Source organism: Pelmatolapia mariae, linkage group LG7 (assembly GCF_036321145.2).
Source record: "Pelmatolapia mariae isolate MD_Pm_ZW linkage group LG7, Pm_UMD_F_2, whole genome shotgun sequence".
Lineage (NCBI taxonomy): Eukaryota > Metazoa > Chordata > Actinopteri > Cichliformes > Cichlidae > Pelmatolapia > Pelmatolapia mariae.
This window is the reverse complement of record NC_086233.1, coordinates 5611007-5636282: the sequence shown is the minus strand read 5'-3', so window position 1 is coordinate 5636282 and position 25276 is coordinate 5611007. Positions and strand designations below refer to the sequence as shown.

Genomic DNA, 25276 nt, shown 5'->3' with positions numbered 1-25276 from the left:
AAATCGGTTGTTTATCATTTGTTTAAAAATGTAGCGTGGATTGCTATCGTTTGGCAAGACCTGCCCAGTGATGATGAAAAACTCAAACTCGGCACACAGTTAGTTCTTGGCTGTAAAAAGCTGAAAGTGAGGACACTGCACTCAATCTATGCAGTAAACCCTTTCACATCCTTGCAGACAGGCTGTTACACCCTGACTGCTGCAACAATACAAACCCCAACTATGCACGTAAGATTTGGTGACCTCACGTAGAGAAATTCCCAGAATAGCTCCACCCACGAATAGAATTAAAAGAAAACACCTGTGTGAGTGTGCAGGGACTTAAAGTCTGACATAGTTGTACCTGTGTATCAGGTTGTTTTACAGGTCAACTTATTGTAGTCTCTTGCATATTTCATATTTTGTTTTTTTTTATTAAATTGGTCATTCAAAAGGGACACATTTAAAGCTTTACGAGTTTAAAAGTCACCAGTTAAGAGTTAATGCTGAGTGAAATCACATTACACGTACCCACAGAATTGTGTCATGCTTGCAGATTCCATCTGTGGAGCTCTGAAAGCTGTAATATTTAAAGATCATAAGAGAAAGCAAGTGAATGATGGGCTTTATTTTTGTCTTTTTTTTAATTATTATTATTTTAATTTATCCCCTCTGATATGAACCTGAAACCATGACCCAAACATCAAGCTGTGTGGATTTTCTTTGTTTATTAAAGTAGCACAGTTTTTTTTTGTTTTTTTTTAAACGACTCATGTTGGGGTTAAAACTATTAAATATCACAGGAAGCTGGATATAATAACAGTCGTTAAAATATTCCATTTTATTTCACTGACCAGAGGTCTTTGCACAAGTCAGTATGCAGTTTTGATATTTCTGGGTAAGAGAAGACGAGAGTGCAAGGGTTTCGGTTCATCCCTGTTTGAAACATCGAGTATTAATTTGTAGTGTATTTGATATTTGTAAAATCTTTTCACATCTTTACAAAAACGTTCCATCACTGGCCACGGTGGAAGTATTTGGGAGATTTGGCAGCTGACTTGCCGGCTGGATGCGTCTGTAGTGTATGAACGGGCTTTCTGCCTGCTTCCTGACTGTCTGAGTGGGTGTTTCCCTGTTCAACAGGGAATCAAAGCAGAATGCCTTGCTGACTCACTGATGAAGTAGAAGTAGGTGGTGGATGGAAATCGAGGCTGGCTGGTTAGAGACCATAGAGATTGGCTGACCCACTTTTTACTCCAGCACCAGTTCCTTTCAGTGCTCAATCATGACATAGTGGTTTTCCCCTTCTAGCCCAGGGCTTTGTCCCAATAAAAGAGCTCACCAAGCTCGTCCTGACCTAGTACTCTCCTGCCTGCATCTTGAGTTTCACATTGTGTTGTTACTGAAAATTAGATAGTTGTTTTATGAACCCGATCGGCACTCATTCTACATCTATCTTCATCTGCTTTTTCTAATAAAGGTTCATTAATATTACACTCTTAAGACTGGAATTGATGGGTACACCTGTTAACTAAAGCTGAAAAGATCTTTCTCCGTAACTTGTCTCTGCACACAGACAACGTCATTTTGACATTTTCATAAATGTAAAGTAGAATCTTTACCCAGTTACTCCTCACATTTCTATAGCACAGTGGGAACAGCTGGGTAGCTCACCGTGTTGGAAAAGACTTTTTCTTAAATCTCATACAGGTCTATGTTGGCAGCTGTGTTGGCACCTTGATGTGCTGCGCTTCTCCCATCTCTCCATCACTCAGGAATTTTCTGCAGCAATGTATCCAGTTAATATAAAGCTACTGACAATGAAACTGAGCTTGAATCTGTGCAGGAGATATACTCCAAAAAGTAATTCATTAATTTGCTGGGACTAATGAGGAAATATTTTGCAAAATGTGACTTGTAGTTGGCTTTTATCTCGTACCAGAAGGAATGTTTAGCCCTGGATTTTTCAGCATTTCAGAGTGTTACTTGAATACATTTTGCTTACATTTAGAGATTGGCGACAGATTGATTTTGCACCTGACTCACAGATTTCTCTTCATCCCCCTGCAGATGTAGACGGGCTGCCCCAGCTGCTTAAGGATCTGATCATATGAGGGCAGACCACTTCAAAGTGGATGAAACTAGGTCAGGCTGAATCAAACCAGACTCAGACCAGATCACAACAGAGCAGACCAGACTGATTCAGACGATACCAGGCCCGTCCAGGAAGCCTGTTCCAGTTTCCTGTCCAGGTAACTGAAGCCGCTCTGCACGCCATCTGTAGGAGGTGCCTACTCATATTTCAGAGATGTGAATTTGAACCAAGGAGTCCTCCTTCACAGTGCTCTAGTGTGAGAAATAATTAACATATTTGAAAACTAGGCCAGCATTTGCTTTGGAATAAGTGGCATTAAAAATGTGATATTTATTTATTTTTATTTCCATGTAATATTTGTAGTGTTTGGTTCAATTTAAGTTATCAGTGAACTTATGTATTAATACACCTCTGTTATATTTGCTTACACAATTTAAAGACTAAATCTGGTTTTAAAGGAGTCATGTTTTCAGACCAGTAACATGTTGCATGCATCTGATTCCGGCTGACTGCTGTTTAACTTTATCAGCATTCACCCCAGAAAAAAGGCTCACCGCCTCCACATGCTGCTGACATTTTTAGCATCTTATAAAAACACAGCACTCCCATTGCAAAAAATTTAAATGGTATGCTTGGCCTTGAACAAGTGGTTTAGTGCACACACCCGCTTGCGGTTGAGTGAATAGATAATGGTATCGAATATCTTGTTTTTTTGTCTTTGTTTTGTTCTTGTTTCGTATCCTGAACTCCTCAATAACGAGGTGATGCCTACTTCCTTTTTTTGTGGTGTTGAGTTGCAGTGGAGAGTTGTGCACAAACAAGTGGAAATTCTTATCAGCATGAGAGATAGAGATTACTCTTTACTTCTCTTTTCTGTCCTCTATTTAACCTGACCTCTCCACTCCCTGAGCCTGGTTGTGCTGGAGGTCTCTTCCTGTCAAAGGAGTTCTTTGACAGGAGTTCTTTAACCGTACGGGATGATCTGATCTTTGGGTGTCTCTTTGCTTTTCTCTAGTCTTTAGCTTACAGTATAAAGCTCTTCGAGGCAAATCTTGTTTTGACCTGGAGCTGTATGAATAGTGTGTTTACTTGGCAAACTCATTCAGTAGCAAAGGTTTGTTCGTTTAGAGGCTTCGATACATCCTTCATGTGAAGTCTTTGTGCCTTACAGTTGTCACAGTAAATACATTTGCTTACATTGTTTGTTTGTTTTTGTTTTTTCACCCATTCCTCTGAAACATTAGTGTGGCTCTTGATGAGTCATGCCACCTGTTTGCACATGCATGTGCTTGAAAGCTCTAATCGAAACCTTTACAGAAAATGACTGAATAATTAAGCAAGAACTCTTGTTAACGACAGGCCTTCTTCAGTCAGCTCAGAGTCACTTGGGAAGGTTTCATCATCTCTGAAGTTTAAACACTTGCCAGGGTTGTAGTTGGCGAATTGGAATGCACATGGCACATCTCAACCAGTCTGATGTGTCATGTAACTGATACGGTGCGACCTAAATCACTTACAATGCTTTCAATACATGCAGTTGTAATAGTGGCTTCCTGTTTATTGCGCCTGCACACTTGACCCAGATGACACGATGTTTGCTGCATGTGTCCAGGCAACAGTTACTGTCTGTATTTTCTTTGTTTTGGGATTTACTTGTTTTTGTCTTTGCACATTCTCAGAATGATTCCATCTAAAAGTGTTGCTTTTGTGTGTTCACAGTTGAGGGCTCCAGAGTGGATGGAAGGAGATGATTTTAACACACAGGCTGTGATGAACATCTGTGGTGAGTTTGGCCCTTCCTAAAAAATAAATTTGTATTTCCCTCTGTGCATCTCTCAATTAAGTGTGCACGCTTTATTGAAAAAAAAGGTCTGTGCAGATAGTCACCTCCATTTCTCACAACTACAGTATTTCCGCTTTGATCTTGACCTTAGACCTTTATAGTGATTTCTTGTCAGCACGGATAATATGAGTAATCCCGCACATGCCGTGCTTATTATTTGTCAGTTCATTTACATACTTAGACCCAGTAGTTTCGGTCTATGCATGCATATGCATGCTACATTTAGTGTGACTGTTTGCTCTGTGTTGCTTATATTTTCTTCTGCAAAGAAACAGTGAATTGTTTCTTTTATTTTAGCTTCTAATACACACTATTTCTTAACAGAGAGAGTTTAATCACCAAAAGACTGAATAACAAGGTTGCACACGGGTCTGTTGAAATCTGGCACAAGAGCCTTTTTAGATTTGCAAATGGATTTTTATATTTCTGGGGAAATATTCGTCCTTATGTTACAGCTGTCATTTAGCAAGAATGTGTTTGTGTATGAACGCAGGGCCGTAGGATCACTTTATTTTCTATTAGTAAAGTAGACCTGTCTTAAAAATATTTAAGAATTTAGTTCACGAACCACAGAAAACATCTTTAAGGCAGCAAACCTGTTTCATAATTACCTGCCTTTGTCTATGAATAAACATTTTTTTCCTCCTACGATTGAAGCAATTTCTCAGCATTTGTCAGTGCTGTTACGCTGACGTTACCTCGCCATGATTTACATTTAATGAACAATTCTGGATATTAATGAGGTGAAATTTTCACACTTTGCAGTGCCGTCCAGGGAACCATATTGGATGTTTTTGCTGGCCGGTTCTGTCCTCTGAGCAGCTTGTTTAACGCCCCCTGGTTAATACAGTTACGTGTCAGATTAGCGTCAGCTCGGTTATTCATGTAATTGTGCTACATTGTCAAAACAGCAGCTGATACGTTTGTTTTGCTGTTGAACTAATTTGGCAATCATGACAGTTGCTGGTTTATTGTGCTGTATTTGAAACTGCTGGATAGTCCTTTTGGATTTTTGAAATGTGTGCCAGAGGCATCATCCGTCTGGTTTGCTGTCTACAACAACAGACTGGTTTAAGAATCTTTACACCAATAAAACAATATATAGGTCCCCTTTAAACGTGCATTTGTCCTTCAATTTAAAAAATAAATAAGTGAATAAAATAACATTTACTTGGTCAAACTGCAAGAGCTTTATATAGCCGCAGTGATGTTCATACAGGAGTGGGAGCTTTTGTTTTACTCTTTGCTATGAATATGAGTTATAGACTCACACAGCCACCAACTCGTTTGGGGCAAATGTAATTATTCCAACCACGCAGAGTGTTGTGATCTCAGTCAGCAGTGGCACAGCAGTCACTCCTCTCATCTGGAGCCCTGTGCAGGCAGGCGGCTTGATAACCACTGCAGAGTCACCCAGAAAGAGTCACAACAAAGAAAGTCGTCAACTGTTGTTATTCTGGTTTGGCAGTGTGGTTTACTAGGTTGCCAGTTTGTCTTAAGATTATGTAGCTTCAGCAGCCGGTGAAATAAAAATGGTTACTAAAAATGTGTATGTAGTATTTTTATTATTTAAATTTTGGTGAAACACTTGTGCACTGGTAAAGCTACAAATAAATGAAGGAAAAACACCCGTTAGCTTTGAGTGAGTAATAAAGTGCATGATTAATACTTTTCTCATCTTAAAATGCTCTAGTGCTCGATACAATTGTTTTTTTTTTTAATTAAGTAAAAATAAAATAAATAATACATTCACATCCTTTGTCAGGCCACAGTGGGCATTTAGTCTGTTCACTGGTTGTATGGGCAGCATTGTCCAGTCTACAGATGTGAATATTACATCTGTAAATATTTTTCCTACTTGCCTTTTCTTAACACAGCCGTTCATGTGCAGACTGCATAACTTTGCAGGTCAAATTTGTAGCATTTATGTTTTGTTTTTTTTGTTTGTTTGTTTTTTCAGATCAAGAGCGATTTTTTTTTTTTTTTTTTTGTCCAGTTTTTCATATCTGAATAAACAATTCTGACCAATCAAACCACTCCATTTAGCAACAAGTGCTCCTAGCTCAAAGCACACACCGGTACAGAATACTCAGTTAGGGCTGTGCGGTATGACCAAAATCTCATATCCTGATATCAGACATTTCTCATCCTGATAACGATATGCATCACAAAATAGTGCATTTTCTGTCAATTCTGTGAATCTCGGGCAACTCGACTTGTGTGAAGTGTTTTCAGCTGGCCGTTGTGTACCTGGAGTCGAGTGTTTTCACCGATGCATGACACTATATTTTTAAATACAAGTTGTAACGGCTGCCATTTTCTTTGTATGTATTACGTGGCGTGCTGCGGGGAAAAGCCTGTTCTAACGTTTGAGTCTAAGGTTTATTTTGAGCACCTTACGGGTGAGAAGCAAAAAAAAAAGCCATAAACTCTCCATACTCTTTCTGCTGGTATTCTCTGTGCCTGCATCCACACGGTGACCATCCAAACGATGAAAAAATGAGCAGTGTATTTTGCAACACCACGAAACAAACGATAGTTTATAATATGAAACGATAGACGTTTTCATTCTGTCATATCGCACAGCCCTATGCTCAATGATATGGAAGTAGTACAATAACCCTATTTTTAGCTCAGACAGGCAGCTAGACACTGCTGCGGGTCAGTCGGCTCTCTGAAATGATTTCTCTGCCTCTTGGATGTGATTCCACCTTTGCTAAGAAGAACTTGAACTGCCCTGCTGACATCCAAAGGTGGTATCGATACAGCCTCAACTCCTGGATCAAACCATGAAATTCTCCCTGCTGCTGCCTTCTTCTGAGAATTGGATGAACCCCGAATCTCAGTTTCTTCCTTTTCTTGTTCAGAAACATGTGAACCAACTTTTGCAGTGCATTTTTCACAAAAACAGACTGCTTTCAGTGTGTATACGCTTTACACGACCAGTTTGTACCTAAAAAAACAAACAAACAAAACAAAACAAAAAAACACAAAAGAATGGAATCTTGGGTTTTTTTTTAATTTTATTTTTATTTATTTATTAATTTTTTTTGTGATACTCTGTGTCTAAAGGCCTTAAATCCGTGCACACAGAGATATGTCTGTTTTTAAGCTCAGTGTCTCGTTGTGCCGTGCAGATGACCTGATGGCAGACCAAAGGATGGACATCTCGTCTACAATGACTGACTTCATGTCCCCCAGCTCCACTGACCTCATCTCCAGTTCCATCAGCACGCCTGGCATGGACTACACCCGCAAAAGGAAAGGCAGCACCACCGACTACCAGTAAGTAGACAAGGAAGAAAGAGAAGCTCAAATGCTCACTTTATTGATAATATAAACATATTTGCTACTACCGCTTGACTTACCAGCAGTGCTAACTGTAACATCACATAAATAGACCTTGAATTTATTCTTGGCAGTAAGGTGCACAGAGAAAGGGGGAAAATATACAGACTGAGAATTATGGGAAGAAGATGGGATAAAGTGAAATGACTAGATACACTCAGTGTGGTTCTGGTCTTATTAACCATGTCTGATTATGGAGACACAAAGTCTTTTGCATTAATTACTGCAGGTGTGCTACAATATTCATAACATTTGTGTCCTTAAACACTGTTAGCCAATGTTGCTAACACTTTACACGTTGTTTAAAACAAAACGTAATGATCTGAATCATTCAGTGACAAAAAACTGATTAATAAATTTGTGTTTCTTTGCAGAATTGATGGCTTCTCATTTGAGTAAGTTCAAACATGACTCGATGTTAGTAGATCTAGCAAACTCAATTAATCAGCCTGAAATGCCACTGAACCCTCACACATAATCTTTTGCACCATGAAATATTGAACAGACTGAAAAGCAAACCTACTCAACCCAGTGAACCCTTTGTGAAGTGCTCTGGTTATTTGAATGTGTTCCTGTGGTCTTGCTGAAACTTATATCTCCTGTTTTCTCCTTCTCAGCGACATGGACCCAGATAAAGATAAACTGGGAAGGTAAGGTGCCATTATTGCCATGGTGATAGAGCTTTAATCTGCTGAATGTGTCTGTTTATTGCTCTTGAAATATCCTGCTTCTGACACGATTGGGTTCCCTGTTGATTTCAACTTAAAGGGTCCGTTGAGCCAAATCATAACGTTCGCGTTTTCACACTCACATTTGTGAATCTCAGAAATCTGTATTTGGATGTTTCAGTGCCCACATAAATACAGAGGAGGTGAATGGAGGTTTTACACTGGATGCTGCTCAGAGTATTGAGAGATGTTATTTTTAACAACAGCAGCTCTTACTAGAATAAAAATCTATGTTGGTCTGAATATTACACAGATTCCAAGGTTTGATTCCAAAGCCAATCGAGGAGAACCATTTCACTACTGTACAGACATTGTCTGCAGTTCAGCTGGGGGTGCAGTAGGGAGTGCTGCCTGAAGGAGAGTGAATGACGTAGTCACGTTACATAGCAACTTAAGGGGCTTTGGATGTATTACTTTAAACCTTTGGTTTTACTGAACTAAGTGCTCGCCACCCACTGGATTAGACAAATCTTCCACTAGCAGAAATAACCCAAAAAAGACACAGACACTGCTGAGTTTGGAGAGATGCTTTATCTCAAAATAAAGTCAGTCTCCTGACTTTTTAAACGAGTTTAACTCGTCCTAATTGTTTTGGAAAGTCAAGGAATCATTTGCATGTACTATGAAGTCATCTTCTGGGTGTGTGTGTCGAGTGGGGTGGACATTTTCCTTGTTGTTGCTCTTTTTCCTAACTGTAAACATGAGATAAAGAGATACGTCATGTTTGTACTGCATTAGTTATCAGATTTGCCCTCTTCCTGCACCTTTCAAAGTATGTGCTATCGCATTAATTTAACAATCAAACCCTCAGTCCTCTCTAATTTCTCTCTCTCTAATTCTTTCTCTGTTTGTCTTTTCAGTGACCAACAGGGCAGGATTAAGAATGCCAGGTATAAACACTCCTTTTCTTTCTCTCTCTCCCATTCCCCCTTACCTGCTAAGCTCCCTTGCATGAATTAAATGTCACTCTGTGAATGGGGACAGAGAGATCTTTGTGCACACTGATAATAAGAAACTTTATACATTGAAGTGTATAGATCCAAGCATTATGTGGAAGGGGACTGTAAAAGCATACCTAATTGCTAAAGCCAAGCTGTCTTTCTCTTACATGGAAAGAATTCTCTTTTATAGCTGCTTCTGTGCAAAGCGAGAGCAGACAAGCAGGAAGGATATAACTTTATAGTCGTGGAGGATCGGCAGAACACCAAAAACTGGATTTCTTCATGTCTCTTGAGGCTATGTTTTCTTTGCGTCTTGCTAGCTGATTTATATCATGTTAGACAGGACTATGAATGCGTAGACAGTGGAGTCTGTTGGATAAGGTGCCTGATCATGCTTTCCTGTTGTGATCAGGTTTAGGAGTTTGTATTTTGTAGAGCAGGTAAAGTTCAGCCAAGCTGATTTATTATTATTTACTGTGGATTTCTGCCAGCAAGATGGGTGGGAAATGACTTTGTTCATTGACACTTTTTTGATGTCTGATGTCTTCTCCTGCACAGAGAGGCTCATAGCCAGATTGAGAAACGTCGCAGAGACAAGATGAACAGCTTCATCGATGAGCTGGCGTCACTGGTGCCCACCTGCAATGCCATGTCCCGCAAGCTGGATAAACTGACAGTCCTCCGGATGGCTGTCCAACACATGAAGACGCTCAGAGGTTAGAATCAACGGGAGGGTTGGGGAGGCAACGAAGTGAAAAGTCTTCTCATTCAAACACTTGCTCGCATCAGTTTTTGTACTAACATGTGAAATGTGCGCTGTTGAGGACCTGAGGGTTCGCTTTACCAGTCTGGTTCACAGACTCTGATTTCAACCTGTGTTTTCTCTGGGAGTTTGGTCAGCAGCTGGTCAGTTGATATTGGTAATCCTTTGGTAAACATTTCCAAATATGGAACTGTGTGTAATTCTTACTCAAAGCAAAGAACATTAAGTGGGAGCATACAGCTTTCTAAAAATGCTCTTACGTGTGCAGGTGCAGTCTGAATAGTCACAGGTGTGACCTGCGTGTGTTTTAATGTTGTGTGCAGGTGCAGCCAACCCGTACACAGAGGCAAACTACAAGCCTTCCTTCCTCTCAGATGATGAACTGAAGCACTTGATACTAAGGGTGAGTGGAAAAATCAAAAATAATTAAAGGTGCTTTTTATAACTATACAAAGGAAAAAAAACTCCAGAAATGAACTTTTAATCCAGTTTTTAACGTTCTGTTTAATAATGCAGGCTGCTGATGGCTTCCTGTTTGTGGTCGGATGCGATCGTGGCAAGATCCTGTTTGTTTCTGAATCCGTGTACAAGATTCTCAACTACAGCCAGGTACGCTGACAACCTGAGGAATGAAGGGATCTTTTTGTTAATGGTGGATGATTTTTAAGCCACCTTAAAAGGCTTTACTGTGGATCTGCGACAGACATGCGTTAGTTCCTTTACAAAGCAAAAGAAGGATGCTGTGAATCTGCTCACTCACTATTACTACACAAACAAGTGGACAATTCATAGCCAGCAAACATCTATGTCTATCCATCCTAATTTGAAATTCCACAAATTAAAAGATTCAAATTTATTCATCTTTCTCTCTCCTCTCAAGAATGACCTGATAGGTCAGAGCCTGTTTGACTACCTTCACCCCAAGGACATCGCCAAGGTCAAAGAGCAGCTGTCGTCCTCTGATACAGCCCCACGAGAGAGACTCATCGATGCTAAAAGTAAGCAAAAATGGACGTGTGTAATCTATTTTGTAGAGCCAAGAGTTTGGTCAATGCCGTTAAAATCTGTCACACCAAATGGTGTGAAAAGGAACCCCATACAGGGAACTGAAGGCTAGAAACAGTCAGAGTGCATTTTCTCAAAGGAAAAGGCTGTTGATTTAACGATGGCAAACACAGTTGGAGGTAAAACAGGGGAAGTGTGCATCATTCAAGGCACTAAGAATAGAAAATGCAACCAAGAGCTCCAAATGGATTTATTTTCCACATGTGTGTTTCCTTTGTTATTCGTGTGCAAGTCCTTCTTTCTAAAATTGCTGAGGCTTGAAAGAATAGTCGTTTTCTGTTGACTGATTATTTTTTTTCCTTTATTTTTGCAGCTGGTCTTCCTGTGAAGACGGACATCACCCCCGGTCCTTCTAGACTCTGTTCTGGAGCTAGGCGGTCATTTTTCTGCAGGATGAAGTGCAACAGGCCGTCTGTCAAAGTAGAAGATAAAGACTTTCCCTCCACCTGCTCTAAGAAAAAAGGTAGCGCGCCATCATCTTCATTAAAACCTGACAACCTTCCTCTCTGTCAGAGCACCACCTGAAAAAGCTCTGTGCTTATCAGCTCTCTGGTCCCTTTCTGACATCCACTCATTTCTGTAAACCTGATATCTCTGCTTGTCAGTGCTGTTTCTGTATGGGCGGACTGATCACAGCCTTGTGAAAAGCTGTGACAGCAATCTTATGAAGCACGTGCAGTCAAGTTACCACTTATTCTTTTGGAGATTGGTGTCTAGATCTGACAAAAAGTAACAGCTGAAGTTAGTTTGTTGTTCCCATTTGCTTCTAAAACTCTTTATTCTAAGTTAATGACATACCTGCAGGGTCCATGTGCAAGCATCTCTAAATAAAGAAGGATGCACTCATGTAAGCACGCAGCACTACAGCAATAACTTGATTACCCCTGACACAGATAGGACTGGTCAGGATCTAACAATAAATGACATGGTGTGTTTTTCCCTTAACAATTATCTAAGGGTGTAGATGCACCATCATGACTACATGTAGGATGTAGCATCTGTAATTACCAAAGTATCAGTCGTATTAAACAAACTCTAATTTCAAGCATTTTACATCACTGTCAGGCCTAAAGGGTAAATGGTATTGCTGCTGTGGCTCGTTTCTCCCACATCATCTGACAGAACGGGTGAGGAGCATTAACATAAAAATAAGCCACGTCTGAATTGCGGAGAGCTTCCACTGTATCAGCTCGATGAAGCCAGCAGTGTTTTGCATCCCGTGTCTTAAAAGACCTTTGGAGCGGCTTCTCTCTCCTCTCTATTTACATCTCACACAGTGCTTTGTAAATATCTCCATCACCTCCTTATGAAACCAAAAGCCCTCATTTCCTGGTGTTCCTGTTCTTCTATTTTTAGGTTCACATCCTTTTCATAACAAGGAATTGCACCTCAGTTGGCATGAGAGCATAGTGTTTATTTAACCTTTATTTACCCTCTCTATATTGTCAAAAACAAATTCTAGAGAAATGAATGTGTCCTATTACCCGATGAGAGGACCGAGTTCATTCTTTTATTTATTTATTCATTTGAAAACCTTTTAATTAATCAGAAAAGCTTACGCGCCATAAAAGAATCTCACCAGAATGATAATCTTTGAAAATAGGGCTGCCTCTGAAAGTCAGAGCTATGAAGCATCAATCAAAGATGCTTTCAGTTGAGTGAGACTGCGAGCGCTTATCTGCAAACAACATGCGCTGCACTTGTAGATGAGAGAAGCTGAAACCTGAGGCGCAGGGCCTTTTTTTCCCTGATAGGCGGTTGCTCAATAAAGTCAGATGAAGAAGGTTTTTGCTGGAATCTTTATAATCTTTATTAACTGCTTCTATAATTTAAAGGGGAAGAAGGAGCCAGGTGCTGATAATCAAATGCACTTGATAAACTGATGAGCAAGAATGACTACCTCTGTAAAAGCACAAGTTGTGCAGTTTGCTTCTATGGAGCATTCAGGAGGGTGATAACATAATGCTATAATCTTCCCAGAATTCACCCCAAGGTCAGACTGTGCAATGCTCGAAGGCACTACAAATAACCCAGGAGCTACATCTCCGGCTCTACAGGCCTCACTTAACATGTTAACTGTTAAAGTTCATAACATTGTATTTAGAAGAGGACTGAACAGAACAAGTGTGGCTTGTTTGGGAGGGTTGTTAGCAGGAAGTTTCTTCTCTCTAAAAAGAACATGGTTTGATTTGGTTTCTAAAGTTGTATCTGAAAGTGAAGGTTGGCCTTAATGGACAACAGAGGAGGGGTGATGGTTTGGGCTTGTGTTTAAGTCACTGAGTTGATCATGAACTCAGCTGTATACATAGGTATTCTAGAGTCATATCTGAGGCCGTCTGCCCCTTAATAAAGCTTGGAAATGACGAAATTGAGTGTGTGTGACACGACAGCGATCCCCTGCACATCAGCAAATCTACAGCCGAATGGCTGGAAAGAAAAGTATCAAGGTGTTTCTTCTGACTTACGATTACTTCAGTTGGACTTTTATTGTGAAGCGATCCACAGAGTTAAAATGTGAAGACGAATATTTCTTCTCACAAGATGACATCGTTCACCTTTAAAGTGAACTTTGGCTTAACTACCTTAACAGTTTTGCTTTGTTGTTGATGAACAGTTGCAATGGGCCAGTAAAAGTCCAGACCTCACCCTGAATGTGATGATGTGGTTGGACCTTAAGATTCAGCTGTGCTGAGCAAATGCCTAAAAATCTCAATGAACTGAAGTAACACTGTAAGGTAGAGTGGGCGGGCCAAAATTGATCCACAACAGTGTGTAAGGCTGATTAAAGTCATACAGAAAACAGTTTGGTTCTGCCGGTCTCACGCTCTGCCTCCGGCTCATTTCTGCAGAGTTGATCCAAACAGTAAAAGTTAACACAAAAATAGCTAAAGCCAAAAATGAATTTGAACTCTGAGAAGAACCAGACTATTATTTAACAACGTCAAGCATCACAAACTACTAGAAAATGTTATGATGCAATTAAAAAGCACTGAGGTAGTTTAATTTTAACAGAAACACGTATTTTAATCAAGTAAAAATATATGAATGACAACAACACTTTTGAAGTTATTGTGACCTGCTGAATCACATTTAACTGACCAAATTCTGATTTGTGTGAATCTTATTTGGAAATTGCACCTGGGCTGTTCTGGCAACCTCTACATCACACTTCATTAGCTGTGTACCAAGCAGGTCAGGGCTGAAAGCAGTCTGAGTCAGCTTGGCAGACGGTGGTTTCAGCCGTGGTGAATTAGCTGAAACACATTGGAGTGCAGTGTAACATCACGCCTGGACTCGAGTTTTTAAGTTTAAAAATCAAAGGTTTAGAACATGACACAAACGGAGCCTCGGTCACTCAATTTTCCTCGTCGGAAAGTGACGCACAGGACATTTGCACTTTGATCAGTCAACATAAGAAGATTTTCCAGGAATACATTGCAGCATGTGTGCTCCACTGGTCTTAAGAGCAAATGAAAACATGCCTGGCTGCGTTTGGAGCTACTTAGTAGCTTATTGAGGAACTGGAGTGTAAAACGTCTTTTATAATCAGAGGAACATTTGCAGGCACATACATGCAGCTGATTGTCACAGTTCATGTTAAAAAATGTTAGCAGTTAACGTTCATGGAGACACACTTCTCTGTGTTACACTGGGGCGGCTGCAAAGTTCAGTACAGCTACAGAAGTGAAACCGCCAAGAAGGTATTTTACTTGTGTAAAATGTGTTGAGAAGATGGGAGAAGTACTCCCGTCTTCATAGAGAGTGGAAAGGTGTTCCAGATGGTTTGGGCGTTTGCAGAGGAGGGATGGCAGATATACTGGACAAAGGCTGTTGAAGATGAAGTTGCCAGGCAGGAGGGTCTTGTAGTTTCTAATCTTGTAGTTTTATGGCAAAGAGCAAGAAATAAACAGCCCTGAAAATCACAGATGGGCTCATTTGTCAAAAATAGTTTAAAGAGGGTACAAGCCAAAGTCCACACAGCACTAGCTGATTAACTGTGATCCTTCAATCCTGCAGGGACGACCCTATGATTTGTCTTCAAGGGTTCAGCCTAGTGTTTTGATTTGTATTTGATAATTAGCTGTAACTGCATCACTGCTGTGGCTTCCTCAGCGTTTTGTAAGAGATTTTGAATCGATCAGCCAAACTGTTCAGATGTGGGTTCACAATCAAAAATAAATCCCCATCACATTCAGTTCAGTGAACTGTAAAAAATGCTCCATCATACCCCACAGCATGGTGACGGTATCCCACTAAGATGGCCCTGTTTATTTCTAATTTTAACGCCTCTCTCTCGCGTCTCCTCACTCTCATTACAGCGGATCGTAAGAGCTTCTGCACTATCCACAGCACAGGCTACTTGAAGAGCTGGCCACCTACCAAGATGGGTCTCGACGAAGACAATGAACCCGACAACGAGGGCTGCAACCTGAGCTGCCTGGTGGCCATCGGCCGCCTGCACCCCCACATCGTCCCCCAGCCCAGCCTGGCAGACATCAGGGTGAAGCCGACAGAGTACGTCTCCCGGCACGCCATCGACGGCAAGTTCGTCTTCGTTGACCAGAGGTGAGAGGCAAAAGAGCGTTAAAGGGGAGAGCCGAATAGGTCACCTCGTCTTGATTTATGTGACAGGACAGTAAAGTTCAGCTGCTTGCATACTCGGATGATTTTCAAGGTTGCATTTTCCTCAGCTTATCCTCAGAGTCCGCCTGCTTATTGATATATTTAGAGAGCAAAAGATTAGATAGTAAAAGGATAAAGTGGCCAAAAATTGAACCGACTGTAATTTTGATAAGAGAGTACGCCACAGGCATTGTTTACACACACACACACACGCTTGTATTGCATTCACCTTCAGGAGACTGTGAATGATGCACATTTTATGTAACTAGCTTCTGAAATTGCCTCCTGAAGGGTGGAGGGGTGAGAGCTGTGAGGAAATATGGATTCAGAGAAATCGAAATAACTTGTAGTGCATAAAATGTCAGAGTAGAGCCACAAATAGTCGACTTTTACCTGCAGCGCTGTGTCATTTAGCACAGCCTTTGTTAGCAACAAACACGATGGAGTCAAATACACCCCTGTTTAGGATGCGGTGATTTTTGAGTTTTTAATTTAAGCTGTTTAGATGAACACATTATGTTTCAGTACGCACTGATTTATTTTAGAGCTGTGTTACAACCGGCCTTTAGTACAGATGAAAAGCTTTTCAGTTAAATGAGTTTTATTCTTGCTCAGTGCATTAAGTGCAAAAAATATATAATAGCGAGGAGGTTTCAGGACAGAGTGATCTGTTTTTGGGTGATTCACTATCTTAGAAAACCTTTGTTGCCCATAATTAGGACTCTCACTAGCAGCTGCAAGCGAACAATCCTCTTTGTGTCTGTGTGTTCTTCCAGAGCCACAGCCATCCTAGCCTACCTACCCCAGGAGCTGCTGGGAACTTCCTTCTATGAGTATTTCCACCAGGACGACATCAGCCACCTGGCAGAATGTCATAGACAAGGTACCTTCTGGGAAACCTCTAAAATCCCTGTTAGAGTTTAATAGAGAAGATGTGAATGAATGAATGCTAGTGTGCTCACTGTGAATGTATCTCAAATGTCCACAGTGCTACAGATGAGGGAGAAGATCAACACCAACTGTTACAAGTTCAAGATCAAAGATGGCTCCTTCATCACGTTAAGAAGCAGATGGTTCAGCTTTATGAACCCCTGGACCAAGGAGGTGGAGTACATCGTGTCTACCAACACTGTGGTGTCGTAAGTATCTGAAAACGCATTTTATTTGCTTTACCTGGAAGTTTAAGCTATAAACAAAAATACTTTGGCTCTCTGAAGACTCGGGTACATCACCTGTGCGCTTTCCCCCCCTTCTTCAGGTGTCCTATGATGGAGGGATCAGATTACCCTCAGTCTGCTGCCTCTCCACAGAGTATGGACAGCGTTCTGACCTCAGAGGGTAAATGACTTCCTTCATTCTTTCACTCCCTGCTTATTTATCAAAAACATCAGCCCATGTCCACAGTTATTCTTCACAGTGCATACATTCTTCTTCTCTTGATTGCTGCTGATTGGTAGGTGGGGGGAGGCGGGCGCTGCAGACGGTGCCTGGTATCCCCGGCGGCACAAGAGCAGGAGCTGGGAAGATTGGACGCATGATTGCTGAGGAAGTGATGGAGATCCAGAGGTGAGAATAGGAGAATTTCTGTGGTTTTTACAATCTCAAACCAGTCGAGCAGAAAACCAGCGTTGGTGCTCTAATGGAAAATCACCGTGGCCTAGTTTCTTACTCAGATCATGCTGATAGAGGTGACACAGAGAATGAATTATCAGGTATTACAAGCCAGCTGTACACACTGGCAGGTGAGTATATGACAAACCATATGCAGGATTTTACCTCATTTTTCTGCACTGAATCATTTCAAATGTCAGGTTACAATAAAATGGAGAATAGGCACATGTTCTGTGCTGTCTAAAGTAGGACAGTGTGTTCGCGCTGCAGGCTCTTCTCCTCGCTTTGTGAAACTTCAAGGCTAATGATGAAACCCAGCCAAAATACCACAGACTGTCTCTACTGATAAATGATCGCCCGATTGTTATGGCAGTTCTGAAAAATGATTGTGTGTGCAGTGAGGCTGATAGAAGAGGGACTTTTTTTATTTGGGGTTTTCATGTGCTGGAAGATTTTTGGCATTTTAGAGAAAGATGCTGTTTGAAAAGTGTGACCTTCTGATGCAAATAATTCAGTAAAGAGCTTCATGTGTTACTTCTAGTAGGCTTTCAGCGGGTAAAGAATTAAGACCGTAAACCATCATTTAAATGTGTGTTCAAGGTTTTGGAATCTTAATGTGAGACTGGTCAAATTTGCAGACCACATGAATTCATGCCTGATGCAGCGATGCATACGATACATACACCTGTGTGTAATTACTCATGCAGTACGTGTGAACATGCACATTTTCTTTTATCCTTTAGGACAAAAAAAATAACAAGGCAATAATTGGCTGCCTCTTTAGCAAATCCACAGAGGATTACTCGTCCTTGTTCTGCTCTGGCATGTCACATAAGAGAGCAGCATGAATACATTCTCCACCTGGTGCAGGTTCTGAGGCAGGAAAACAAATTATTGTTGCCAGCTGCAAACCTCGTAGAGTCTTTCCAACCATGACGAGGGATTTACCGACCTGATATTTAAATCTGAAGTATGTTTGATCTGGACTCACAAAGCTGTTTCAGGTATAATCTGTTCAGTTCCCTTCTATTTAGTGTGTGATACGTCAGTAGCGCTGTACTGGTTGCTAGGAGAAGAAACCACAAAGGATCAGCATACATGCAATGGAAAAACCTTTAAGTGTTTGAGAGCATTTAACGTAATCACAAAATAAATAGGCTTATTGTAGCACTAGCATCGTGTTGGTACTTGATATCGACTCTACGAATACCTGGATGGTGTACTTGTTGTGTTTCATGTACTTGTACTCTTCAGTTCTTTCAAAATGGCGAGTGTGAATACAGAAATAGACGATTGGAGACAGCCTAGATCTGTTTCAGAAACACTGCTGTTATTTTTCTCCCTATCAGGATTCGAGGCTCCTCCCCCTCCAGCTGTGGCTCCAGCCCTCTGAATATTACCAGCACACCTCCACCCGACACCTGCTCCCCAGGGGGCAAGAAGGTAACACACACACACACACACACACACACACACACACACACACACACACACACACACACACACACCTAATTGACCTGAAAGCAGTTTAATTTGTGTGCTTCTCTGTGACCGTGCACTGTGGTGAGGGCCACGTGCTCAGGGTTCCTGCAGGACATTTAAAAAAAATCTTCATATATCTGTAAATAAAACATGAAAAATAAAGTCTTTAGATGTCCTTTATTTTGAGATGGTGTCTTTAAAAGTCACTACTAATAAAATAATTCTGTAAATCACTTGCTCGGTATTGTCATCTCTCTGTTGTCATGCACATTTATTTATTTTAGGATAAAATTAAACAGTTTGACCCTCCAGGGCAGGGATGTCAAACTCCTTTTACAATGTGGGTCAAATACAGACTCTGACTTTGAGTGAGCTGAATCAGTGAAACTACACGATAAATGTCTGTGATGGTTCTTAGTCATCCAGGTCATCGTAGTCTGAGTTTCTTGAAGATGATTCACTTCTCGGATGAGAGGTGAAACATCTTCAAGAAGCTCCTTAGACTACACGATAAATGTATATAATTACAGAAAACGTTCTGGCAGTTCTTTGCCCAGGCTGTCCTGTAATTGTAAAATATAACATTTTTGTTAATTCAGAGAAAATTTCCTGTGTACTTAATGTAAAAATCGTAATTTTATATAGTAAATACGGAAAAAACAGGAACTTTATGTCATTTAAGTGTTTATCTATTACCAAATTACTTTGCCGTATGAAGTAATTAATCGGGGTTCTTTATCATTAGGAGAAGTTGTAAAACTTATGAAAAACAGTTAAAACTGCAAATCTATGCGCTCCTTCACATTTTTCAGAGCCATCCAGTGGGCTGGAGTCTTTCAGAGGCCAACTCTGGGCCCCGGGCTTCATGTTTGACACCACTGCTCTAGCTCCTGCACTACCCTAACAGAATAACTGTCCTCATCTCTACTTTAGACATAATTGTATTGTTGAAACACCAAACTCGTCTGGTCTAATCTTAGCATTTATAGTGCAGGAACTTCATGGGTCTGTCTAAAACCTGAAAAAAATGCCCCTAAAGCAAACCCAGAAGAGCAAAATGTACAAAATTATTTTATCCTGTTTTAATCATGATAAAAATGCTGCTTGTACCAGTTTAACAAGTTCATGCTTCCACGAACCTCAGCGTTCGCTCTCACTGACCAAGTTCAATGTTTTTACATTGAACTGATGTTTACTCATGTCACCTCTGCAGATTCAGAACGGAGGGACGCCCGAGCTGCCCAGCACGGGGCTGCTTCCTGGACCCGACTCTGTTGGCTACCCCTACTCCAACCAGTCCATCATGAGTAAGTCACTGAGTAAATCTGTCATTTTATGATTATGTCCTGTTCATCAGTCATCTTCTTAACAAGTTGCTCTCTGTAAAGGTGACAACTCCCACCTGAGCATAGACATCATGGATGAGCCCGGTTCCAGCAGCCCCAGCAACGACGAGGCAGCCATGGCTGTCATTATGTCCTTGCTGGAGGCGGACGCTGGCCTCGGGGGGCCCGTCGACTTCAGCGACCTACCCTGGCCGTTGTGAGGAAGCTGGGAGGGACGAGCCGGAGCTGCTGACGTGGGGTCGACGTCTGGTTGCCACGTTTTCCAACCTGTGTGCATGACGGCACCGCAAAAATGCTCATCTTAACAGAAAAAGGAAGAAAAAAGGAAAAAAAAAACGCTCTGTAGATACAGAAGAGATCCTCTCTCTTTAGGTGTCCATCAGACTGGATGGCCGTTAGGTTTCACCCCCAAGTTTTTAGTTCATCATTCCCTGCAGGTGGAGCTGAGATCCTGTTAAGATGCAAATTTTTCCAGTGCTGGTTTTCTAACGTTGCCACGGTGAGAAACCTTTTCTCAAACAACGGCGGTGCTGACATGTCGATGCTCCTTCACTCTCTACCCCATCAACCCAAATTAACAGAAGGCCCCCCCCCAAGACACTCGAGACAGTGGCAGAAGTTTAATGGTGTTGTGTTGGGTGGTGAGCCCCCTGTCTCTGAGGTTTCCCTGTAGGATACTGTACAAGCACGAGGACGTGAACACACAACAGAAGATACTCAGAGGACCTTTATTCCCAAAATTCCACTACCAGGTGTATCTCACGTATTTAAATTCTTCTTTCTTTTTGTAAAGACTGAATTGTTTTGGAAGGCACCGCCCAGCTGCTGTTTCCAGAGTTTACGCAAACTTTTACTCCAAGCTGCTCATCCTCGTCTGTTTCCTCAGAAATACCGAACTTCTCAGTTTCCTTCTGTGTTCACTCAAACAGCCTGCAAGGCTTCTGAGAGAGGCATTAGGATGCTAGAAAAAAAAAAAGGCGAAAGCGCTGGAATTGAGGGGGGGTTGTTGGGTTGAGGATCCCTGTGCGTGTGCCTGTATGTGTGTTGAGAAACAGACCAGTAAGGTTTAAAAGGTTGGCCTGTGTGGCCTTGCTTATAAATCAAACTGATCTTTTTACTATTTTACTGTCATTTTCTAGTGAATGCGGACATGCTTCCCATACGGAAGGAGGAGGAATAAGTTGAAACATTGCAAATATAATAAAAATCCCAGCAGTAAGCGAGACGGGTGTGCAGGAGCTCCGTTAGGTCGGGGGTCGTGCGTTCCCTGCGTCACATGTTCCCGTCTTTTTAAAAGGCGCTGGTGAAATAAAGCCGGCGATTAGAACAGCCTCGGGATCGTGGATAGATTTAACAGAGTGACTAAACACAGCCACGGGTCTAAACTCTCACACACCTACCAAGGACCAAACGCCACACGGCTGCAGTAATAACACGACGTAATCGATGGTACTGCCACTGTCTTCTTGCGCATGAACATGAAAGATCAAAAAATGCAGAATAAAAGCAGACAGTGGCTGCAGTGGTTTTAATACTCTGGTTCTTATTTTAGAACTTAATCTTTCTCTTCAGCCCACAGAGCGGTTCTTCCTCATACCAATCCAAATGCTCTCTGCAGGTAGACGGGCGTGGACGCAGTGTAGTGTAGATTCTCCACGGATGAGTCCATGTGGTCACAGAGAACAGGCAGGCGAGCAGACATCCACACAGATCCTCACACTCACTGATGACAAAGCCTCGAAAGTCCGTTTGGTTCGTAATTTGTGACAAATTTGCATCACTCAGACTCGAGCAGACTCCAGAATCTTTTTTTTTTTCCAGCGTCATCTCTACTGAGTTCCTAGCTCACCTGCTGCACTTGCAGTTTTAAATCTTCGCATTATTGGCAAGTGATGCTTTATTAACAAACGTTAAGCTTTTTCCTTTCACCACTGAAGCTTTTTAAATGACTGGTGCTCAGTAGTGATCTTAAGTCCAAACTACAGAAGTCATCTATTTAAAAAAAAAAAAAAAAGTGCCAAATCTTTTATTTGCGTTAAGTTTCTCCCCAAAGAAGAAAGAGGAGGAAAAAACCCAACCGATCCAAGACCCAAACCTTGAGAGAACGTCGGCAGTGTCTGTAGCTCGACATGCTGCCAGGCATCAATACGAAAGGTGAAAGAGAGAGTGCTGCATGAGAGTCAAGCTCAGTCCTTAATCAGCTTAGCCAACTGAAAATCTCCAATCTGTTGTAAACCTTTTGATTTCTATTGGACCAAAAAGGCTAAAAAGTGTAAATCTACTCTCATCATTCATTATTTCAAAAACAAGGCCTATAAACACGGGTGCGACTCCACTGAACCTAAATCCCCTCTGAGTACCGAGCAGCACAGTCCCACAGGGAGAGACCCATAAACCAGCTCTGAATATAAGACAGTCTTGGTGCATAGGTTGACCTACAATGCTGGAATCTTTCAAAGGAATAATAAAAAAAAAAGACCATCAGTGAAGATCTGCTGCTCCTCGTGGACGGCCTCCTGCTCGTTTATCTCTGGTGGGCTTCTGAGTGCTTGCAGCGAGCGCTCTGCAGGAGAGAAGCGAACAGCTGGAGTGAAGCTCTGACAGCTGTCAGAACAAAGAACGAGGCTTTAATGGGGGGGGGGTTAATTGAGTCCGGTGGGAGCAGCAGCTGTATGGGCGGGCACACTCAGTGTGCTCGACAGCAAACCAGGACTGTTCAAGTGCTCCTCCATGAGGAAATGTTCTTCACTGCCATTTTATTGACAATGCGGGAGGCGACACGGTGTCAGCCTGCTCACATACAAACCTATAAGCTTGGGTTACAGGGTCTCCACCTGCTCACCCCCTCACTGATCCTTCAGCTTCTCAGTCTTGTGTTGAACTGTGTTCTCAGCAGAGGGGACTGGATGTACTCTTTGGGCTTTACTTTACACCCCCCACAGAAGGATCCACCCCCTTTTTTAACCAGCCTGGGTGGGGCTAAAAGAAGCTGAAAAACAAAAAAACCTCTGAGTTGATTTATTTGCAGACTTGCCATACGTGGATTTGACTGTAGTTACTCTTAAATTTGGTCTTTTTTTTTTCTTTTTTTTTGCCCGTTTCACCCAACTGTTAATTCAAACTACCTTACTAACTGCTGGTGAACAAAGAGGACTTTGTAACGAAGATGGAGCTCACCAACATCTCTAATCACTTCCTGCAACAGTTTCTGGGGGTCACGAGAGATTTTTAGTAGCCTTTTTTTCCCTCAATGATGAAGATGATCCCTAATTTGACCTCTTCACCTCTCTGCTGTCACAGCCCCGGGCCTTTGTGTTGTCAGATAAATTAGAGGCGGACATGACAAAAACCAAAAGAAGCAAAGACACAATCAGATTTGCCTTTTAACTTTCTGAAATCTATTTTGGAAACAAAAAAAAAATCAAATTAGATGATTGGAAATATTTTTTTAATGGCGCTGCATTATAAATACATTATGAAGGCTCCGGTTTGCAGTCGCAGAGATAAAGCCTGGATTTGAGTCTGAAAGACGAAATCCCAGAGATGTATTTAAACAAAGTAAATAAATAAAAAACACAGAAACAAAATAAGTTTTCTTCATCGCTCTATTTGCAAAGCATAAACAAAATAAAACTGTGTTCTTGTGTATGACATGAAAAAGGTCTTTAAAGGGCTGATGTATAACTTCTCAGCTTCTCACCATGACCAGCACCTTCTTATACAAACACAAGGCTTCCTGTCAAACTTAGCCCCGCCCACATCAGAAGTGTTCTAACACTTGAGGAAAACACTTTTTCATGATGGGTTTTCTGTTTTTAACTTTCAAAGAAAATACATGTGAGACACAAGCTGGGCTAATACAAGTCACCTGTTTTATTTCCACGTGGGCAGACAATGTTAACATCGACCAACTGTGGCTGAAAACAAAGCAGCTTTTAAAAGAAATCCTTATTTGAGGAGGCTGAATGCTGCAAGCGTGGCAGCTGCAGCACCAGCTGCTGTTTGGACCTCAGCCGCTTAAGTATAAGCCGGGCTCAGACTCCGCCTCCGCCGTCCTCCTCCAACCAGGCAGCAGCTGGCAAGGTCCCCTCTGTATCTGTTCTAGTGGGTTTATTTCTGTTTTAAGTGTTTCTACTCTACACACTACAATAAAGTGTTCTCCTTGTTGATATCTCCCTGCCCCACCTGACGATAATGTATCAAATCTTTAAATATTATCATGTTAAGAGTATACTTTATGCAAATATATATGAGTATGATGAGTGTATTGTATGTATCAGCAGTGAAATATTTTTCAAATAAAATTATTTGTTTCTGTCATCGAGGATTCGCCTGTGTTTACAGTCGCTTGCTGGGTTCATTCACAACTCTCAGCCAATCGGTGAAGGCCGCTGGTATTTTTATATGGTGTTGCCATCCAGCTCGGGCAGAATCTGCAACAGAGAAATGCTGCTACTGCTGCTTCTCCACCGCCACAGGCAGCTGAATAGAGCTGAGCGGTTAAAGCACACTTCAGCAGGACAAAGAGCTTGTAGGTTAACCCGAGAGGTTCGTCGTGGTTTGCTTCCCGCGGCCCTGTAAAGTTGCTCAAAGCATGAGCAGACACTCTGGACGTACATTAATCATGGTTCCAGTGGAAGCAGCGTATCTATATTTGATCTGTCCAGCCGAGGTTGGGTCGTTTTCCTGCTACTGAGCATTTCTTTCATCCTCTGCCAAAGCTTCACAAAACCTCAGATGCCGCTTTAAAAATTGAAAGTAAAGCTTCTTCTTGAGACTCTGCGTGTTATGAGAAGGCATCTGAATTTTAATATTTCAAAACTTTCAGTGCTGCTGCATCTGGAGGGATGTCTTCTAAAGCTGAGTCACTGCACGCCGATCACATCTGCAGGCTTCAAACATCACTAATCACACCGCAGCCTGGAAGCAGTGTGCAGCGCCAAGACCTGGACGTAAAGCTGTTATAACAGCAGAAGGCTTCAGCAGGCAGGCTTGCATTCAAATGACACAATGTTTGACTTATTAATGAGTGATTAACATGTAAACAGCCAGTGTTGGAAACATCTGAGGTGGAGATTTTAATCACCATAAGCACCTTAGAGGTTCAAGAGGACTCATTTTCTGCCATGTATATACCAAGTCCATCCCTTTATGACCACAGTGTAGCTTTCTTATAACGGCTGCTTCCAGCAGGATGACACACCATGTCACCACACAAAGCTCAAATCGTCTCAAACTGGTTTGTTGAATATGAAAGAGAGTTCTTTACTCCAAAGTCCTTCAGTGATGAGATCTCGGACCAATAGAGCACCTTTGGGATGTGGTGGAGCAGGAGACTGACAGTATAAATCTGCAGCAGCTGCATGATGCTTACCTAGATCTTTCCTAGACCTCATTAATTCTGAGACATGAAGAAAACAGCTTAAATAAGAAAGCAATTGTGATTCTTGAA

The 25276-nt window shown here is 41.6% G+C and overlaps 1 protein-coding gene across 2 annotated transcripts in view; it reads left to right on the top strand.

The window, feature by feature from the left end:
- Positions 1–24148, top strand: part of LOC134630408 (basic helix-loop-helix ARNT-like protein 1) — a 30666-nt gene extending 6518 nt beyond the window's left edge. For both annotated transcript variants that reach the window (XM_063477658.1, XM_063477660.1), the window contains exons 2-20: positions 2050–2231; positions 3794–3857; positions 7055–7202; positions 7640–7660; positions 7883–7915; positions 8854–8883; positions 9493–9650; positions 10021–10100; positions 10214–10306; positions 10578–10695; positions 11076–11225; positions 15082–15328; positions 16162–16268; positions 16374–16524; positions 16644–16723; positions 16843–16951; positions 18346–18439; positions 19692–19785; positions 19867–24148. In XM_063477658.1, the coding sequence (XP_063333728.1) occupies positions 3812–3857; positions 7055–7202; positions 7640–7660; positions 7883–7915; positions 8854–8883; positions 9493–9650; positions 10021–10100; positions 10214–10306; positions 10578–10695; positions 11076–11225; positions 15082–15328; positions 16162–16268; positions 16374–16524; positions 16644–16723; positions 16843–16951; positions 18346–18439; positions 19692–19785; positions 19867–20024 (1917 nt within the window). In that variant the 5' untranslated portion in view covers positions 2050–2231; positions 3794–3811 and the 3' untranslated portion in view covers positions 20025–24148. The remainder of the gene's footprint in view (positions 1–2049; positions 2232–3793; positions 3858–7054; positions 7203–7639; positions 7661–7882; positions 7916–8853; positions 8884–9492; positions 9651–10020; positions 10101–10213; positions 10307–10577; positions 10696–11075; positions 11226–15081; positions 15329–16161; positions 16269–16373; positions 16525–16643; positions 16724–16842; positions 16952–18345; positions 18440–19691; positions 19786–19866) is intronic.
- The last annotated feature ends 1128 nt before the right edge of the window (positions 24149–25276 follow it).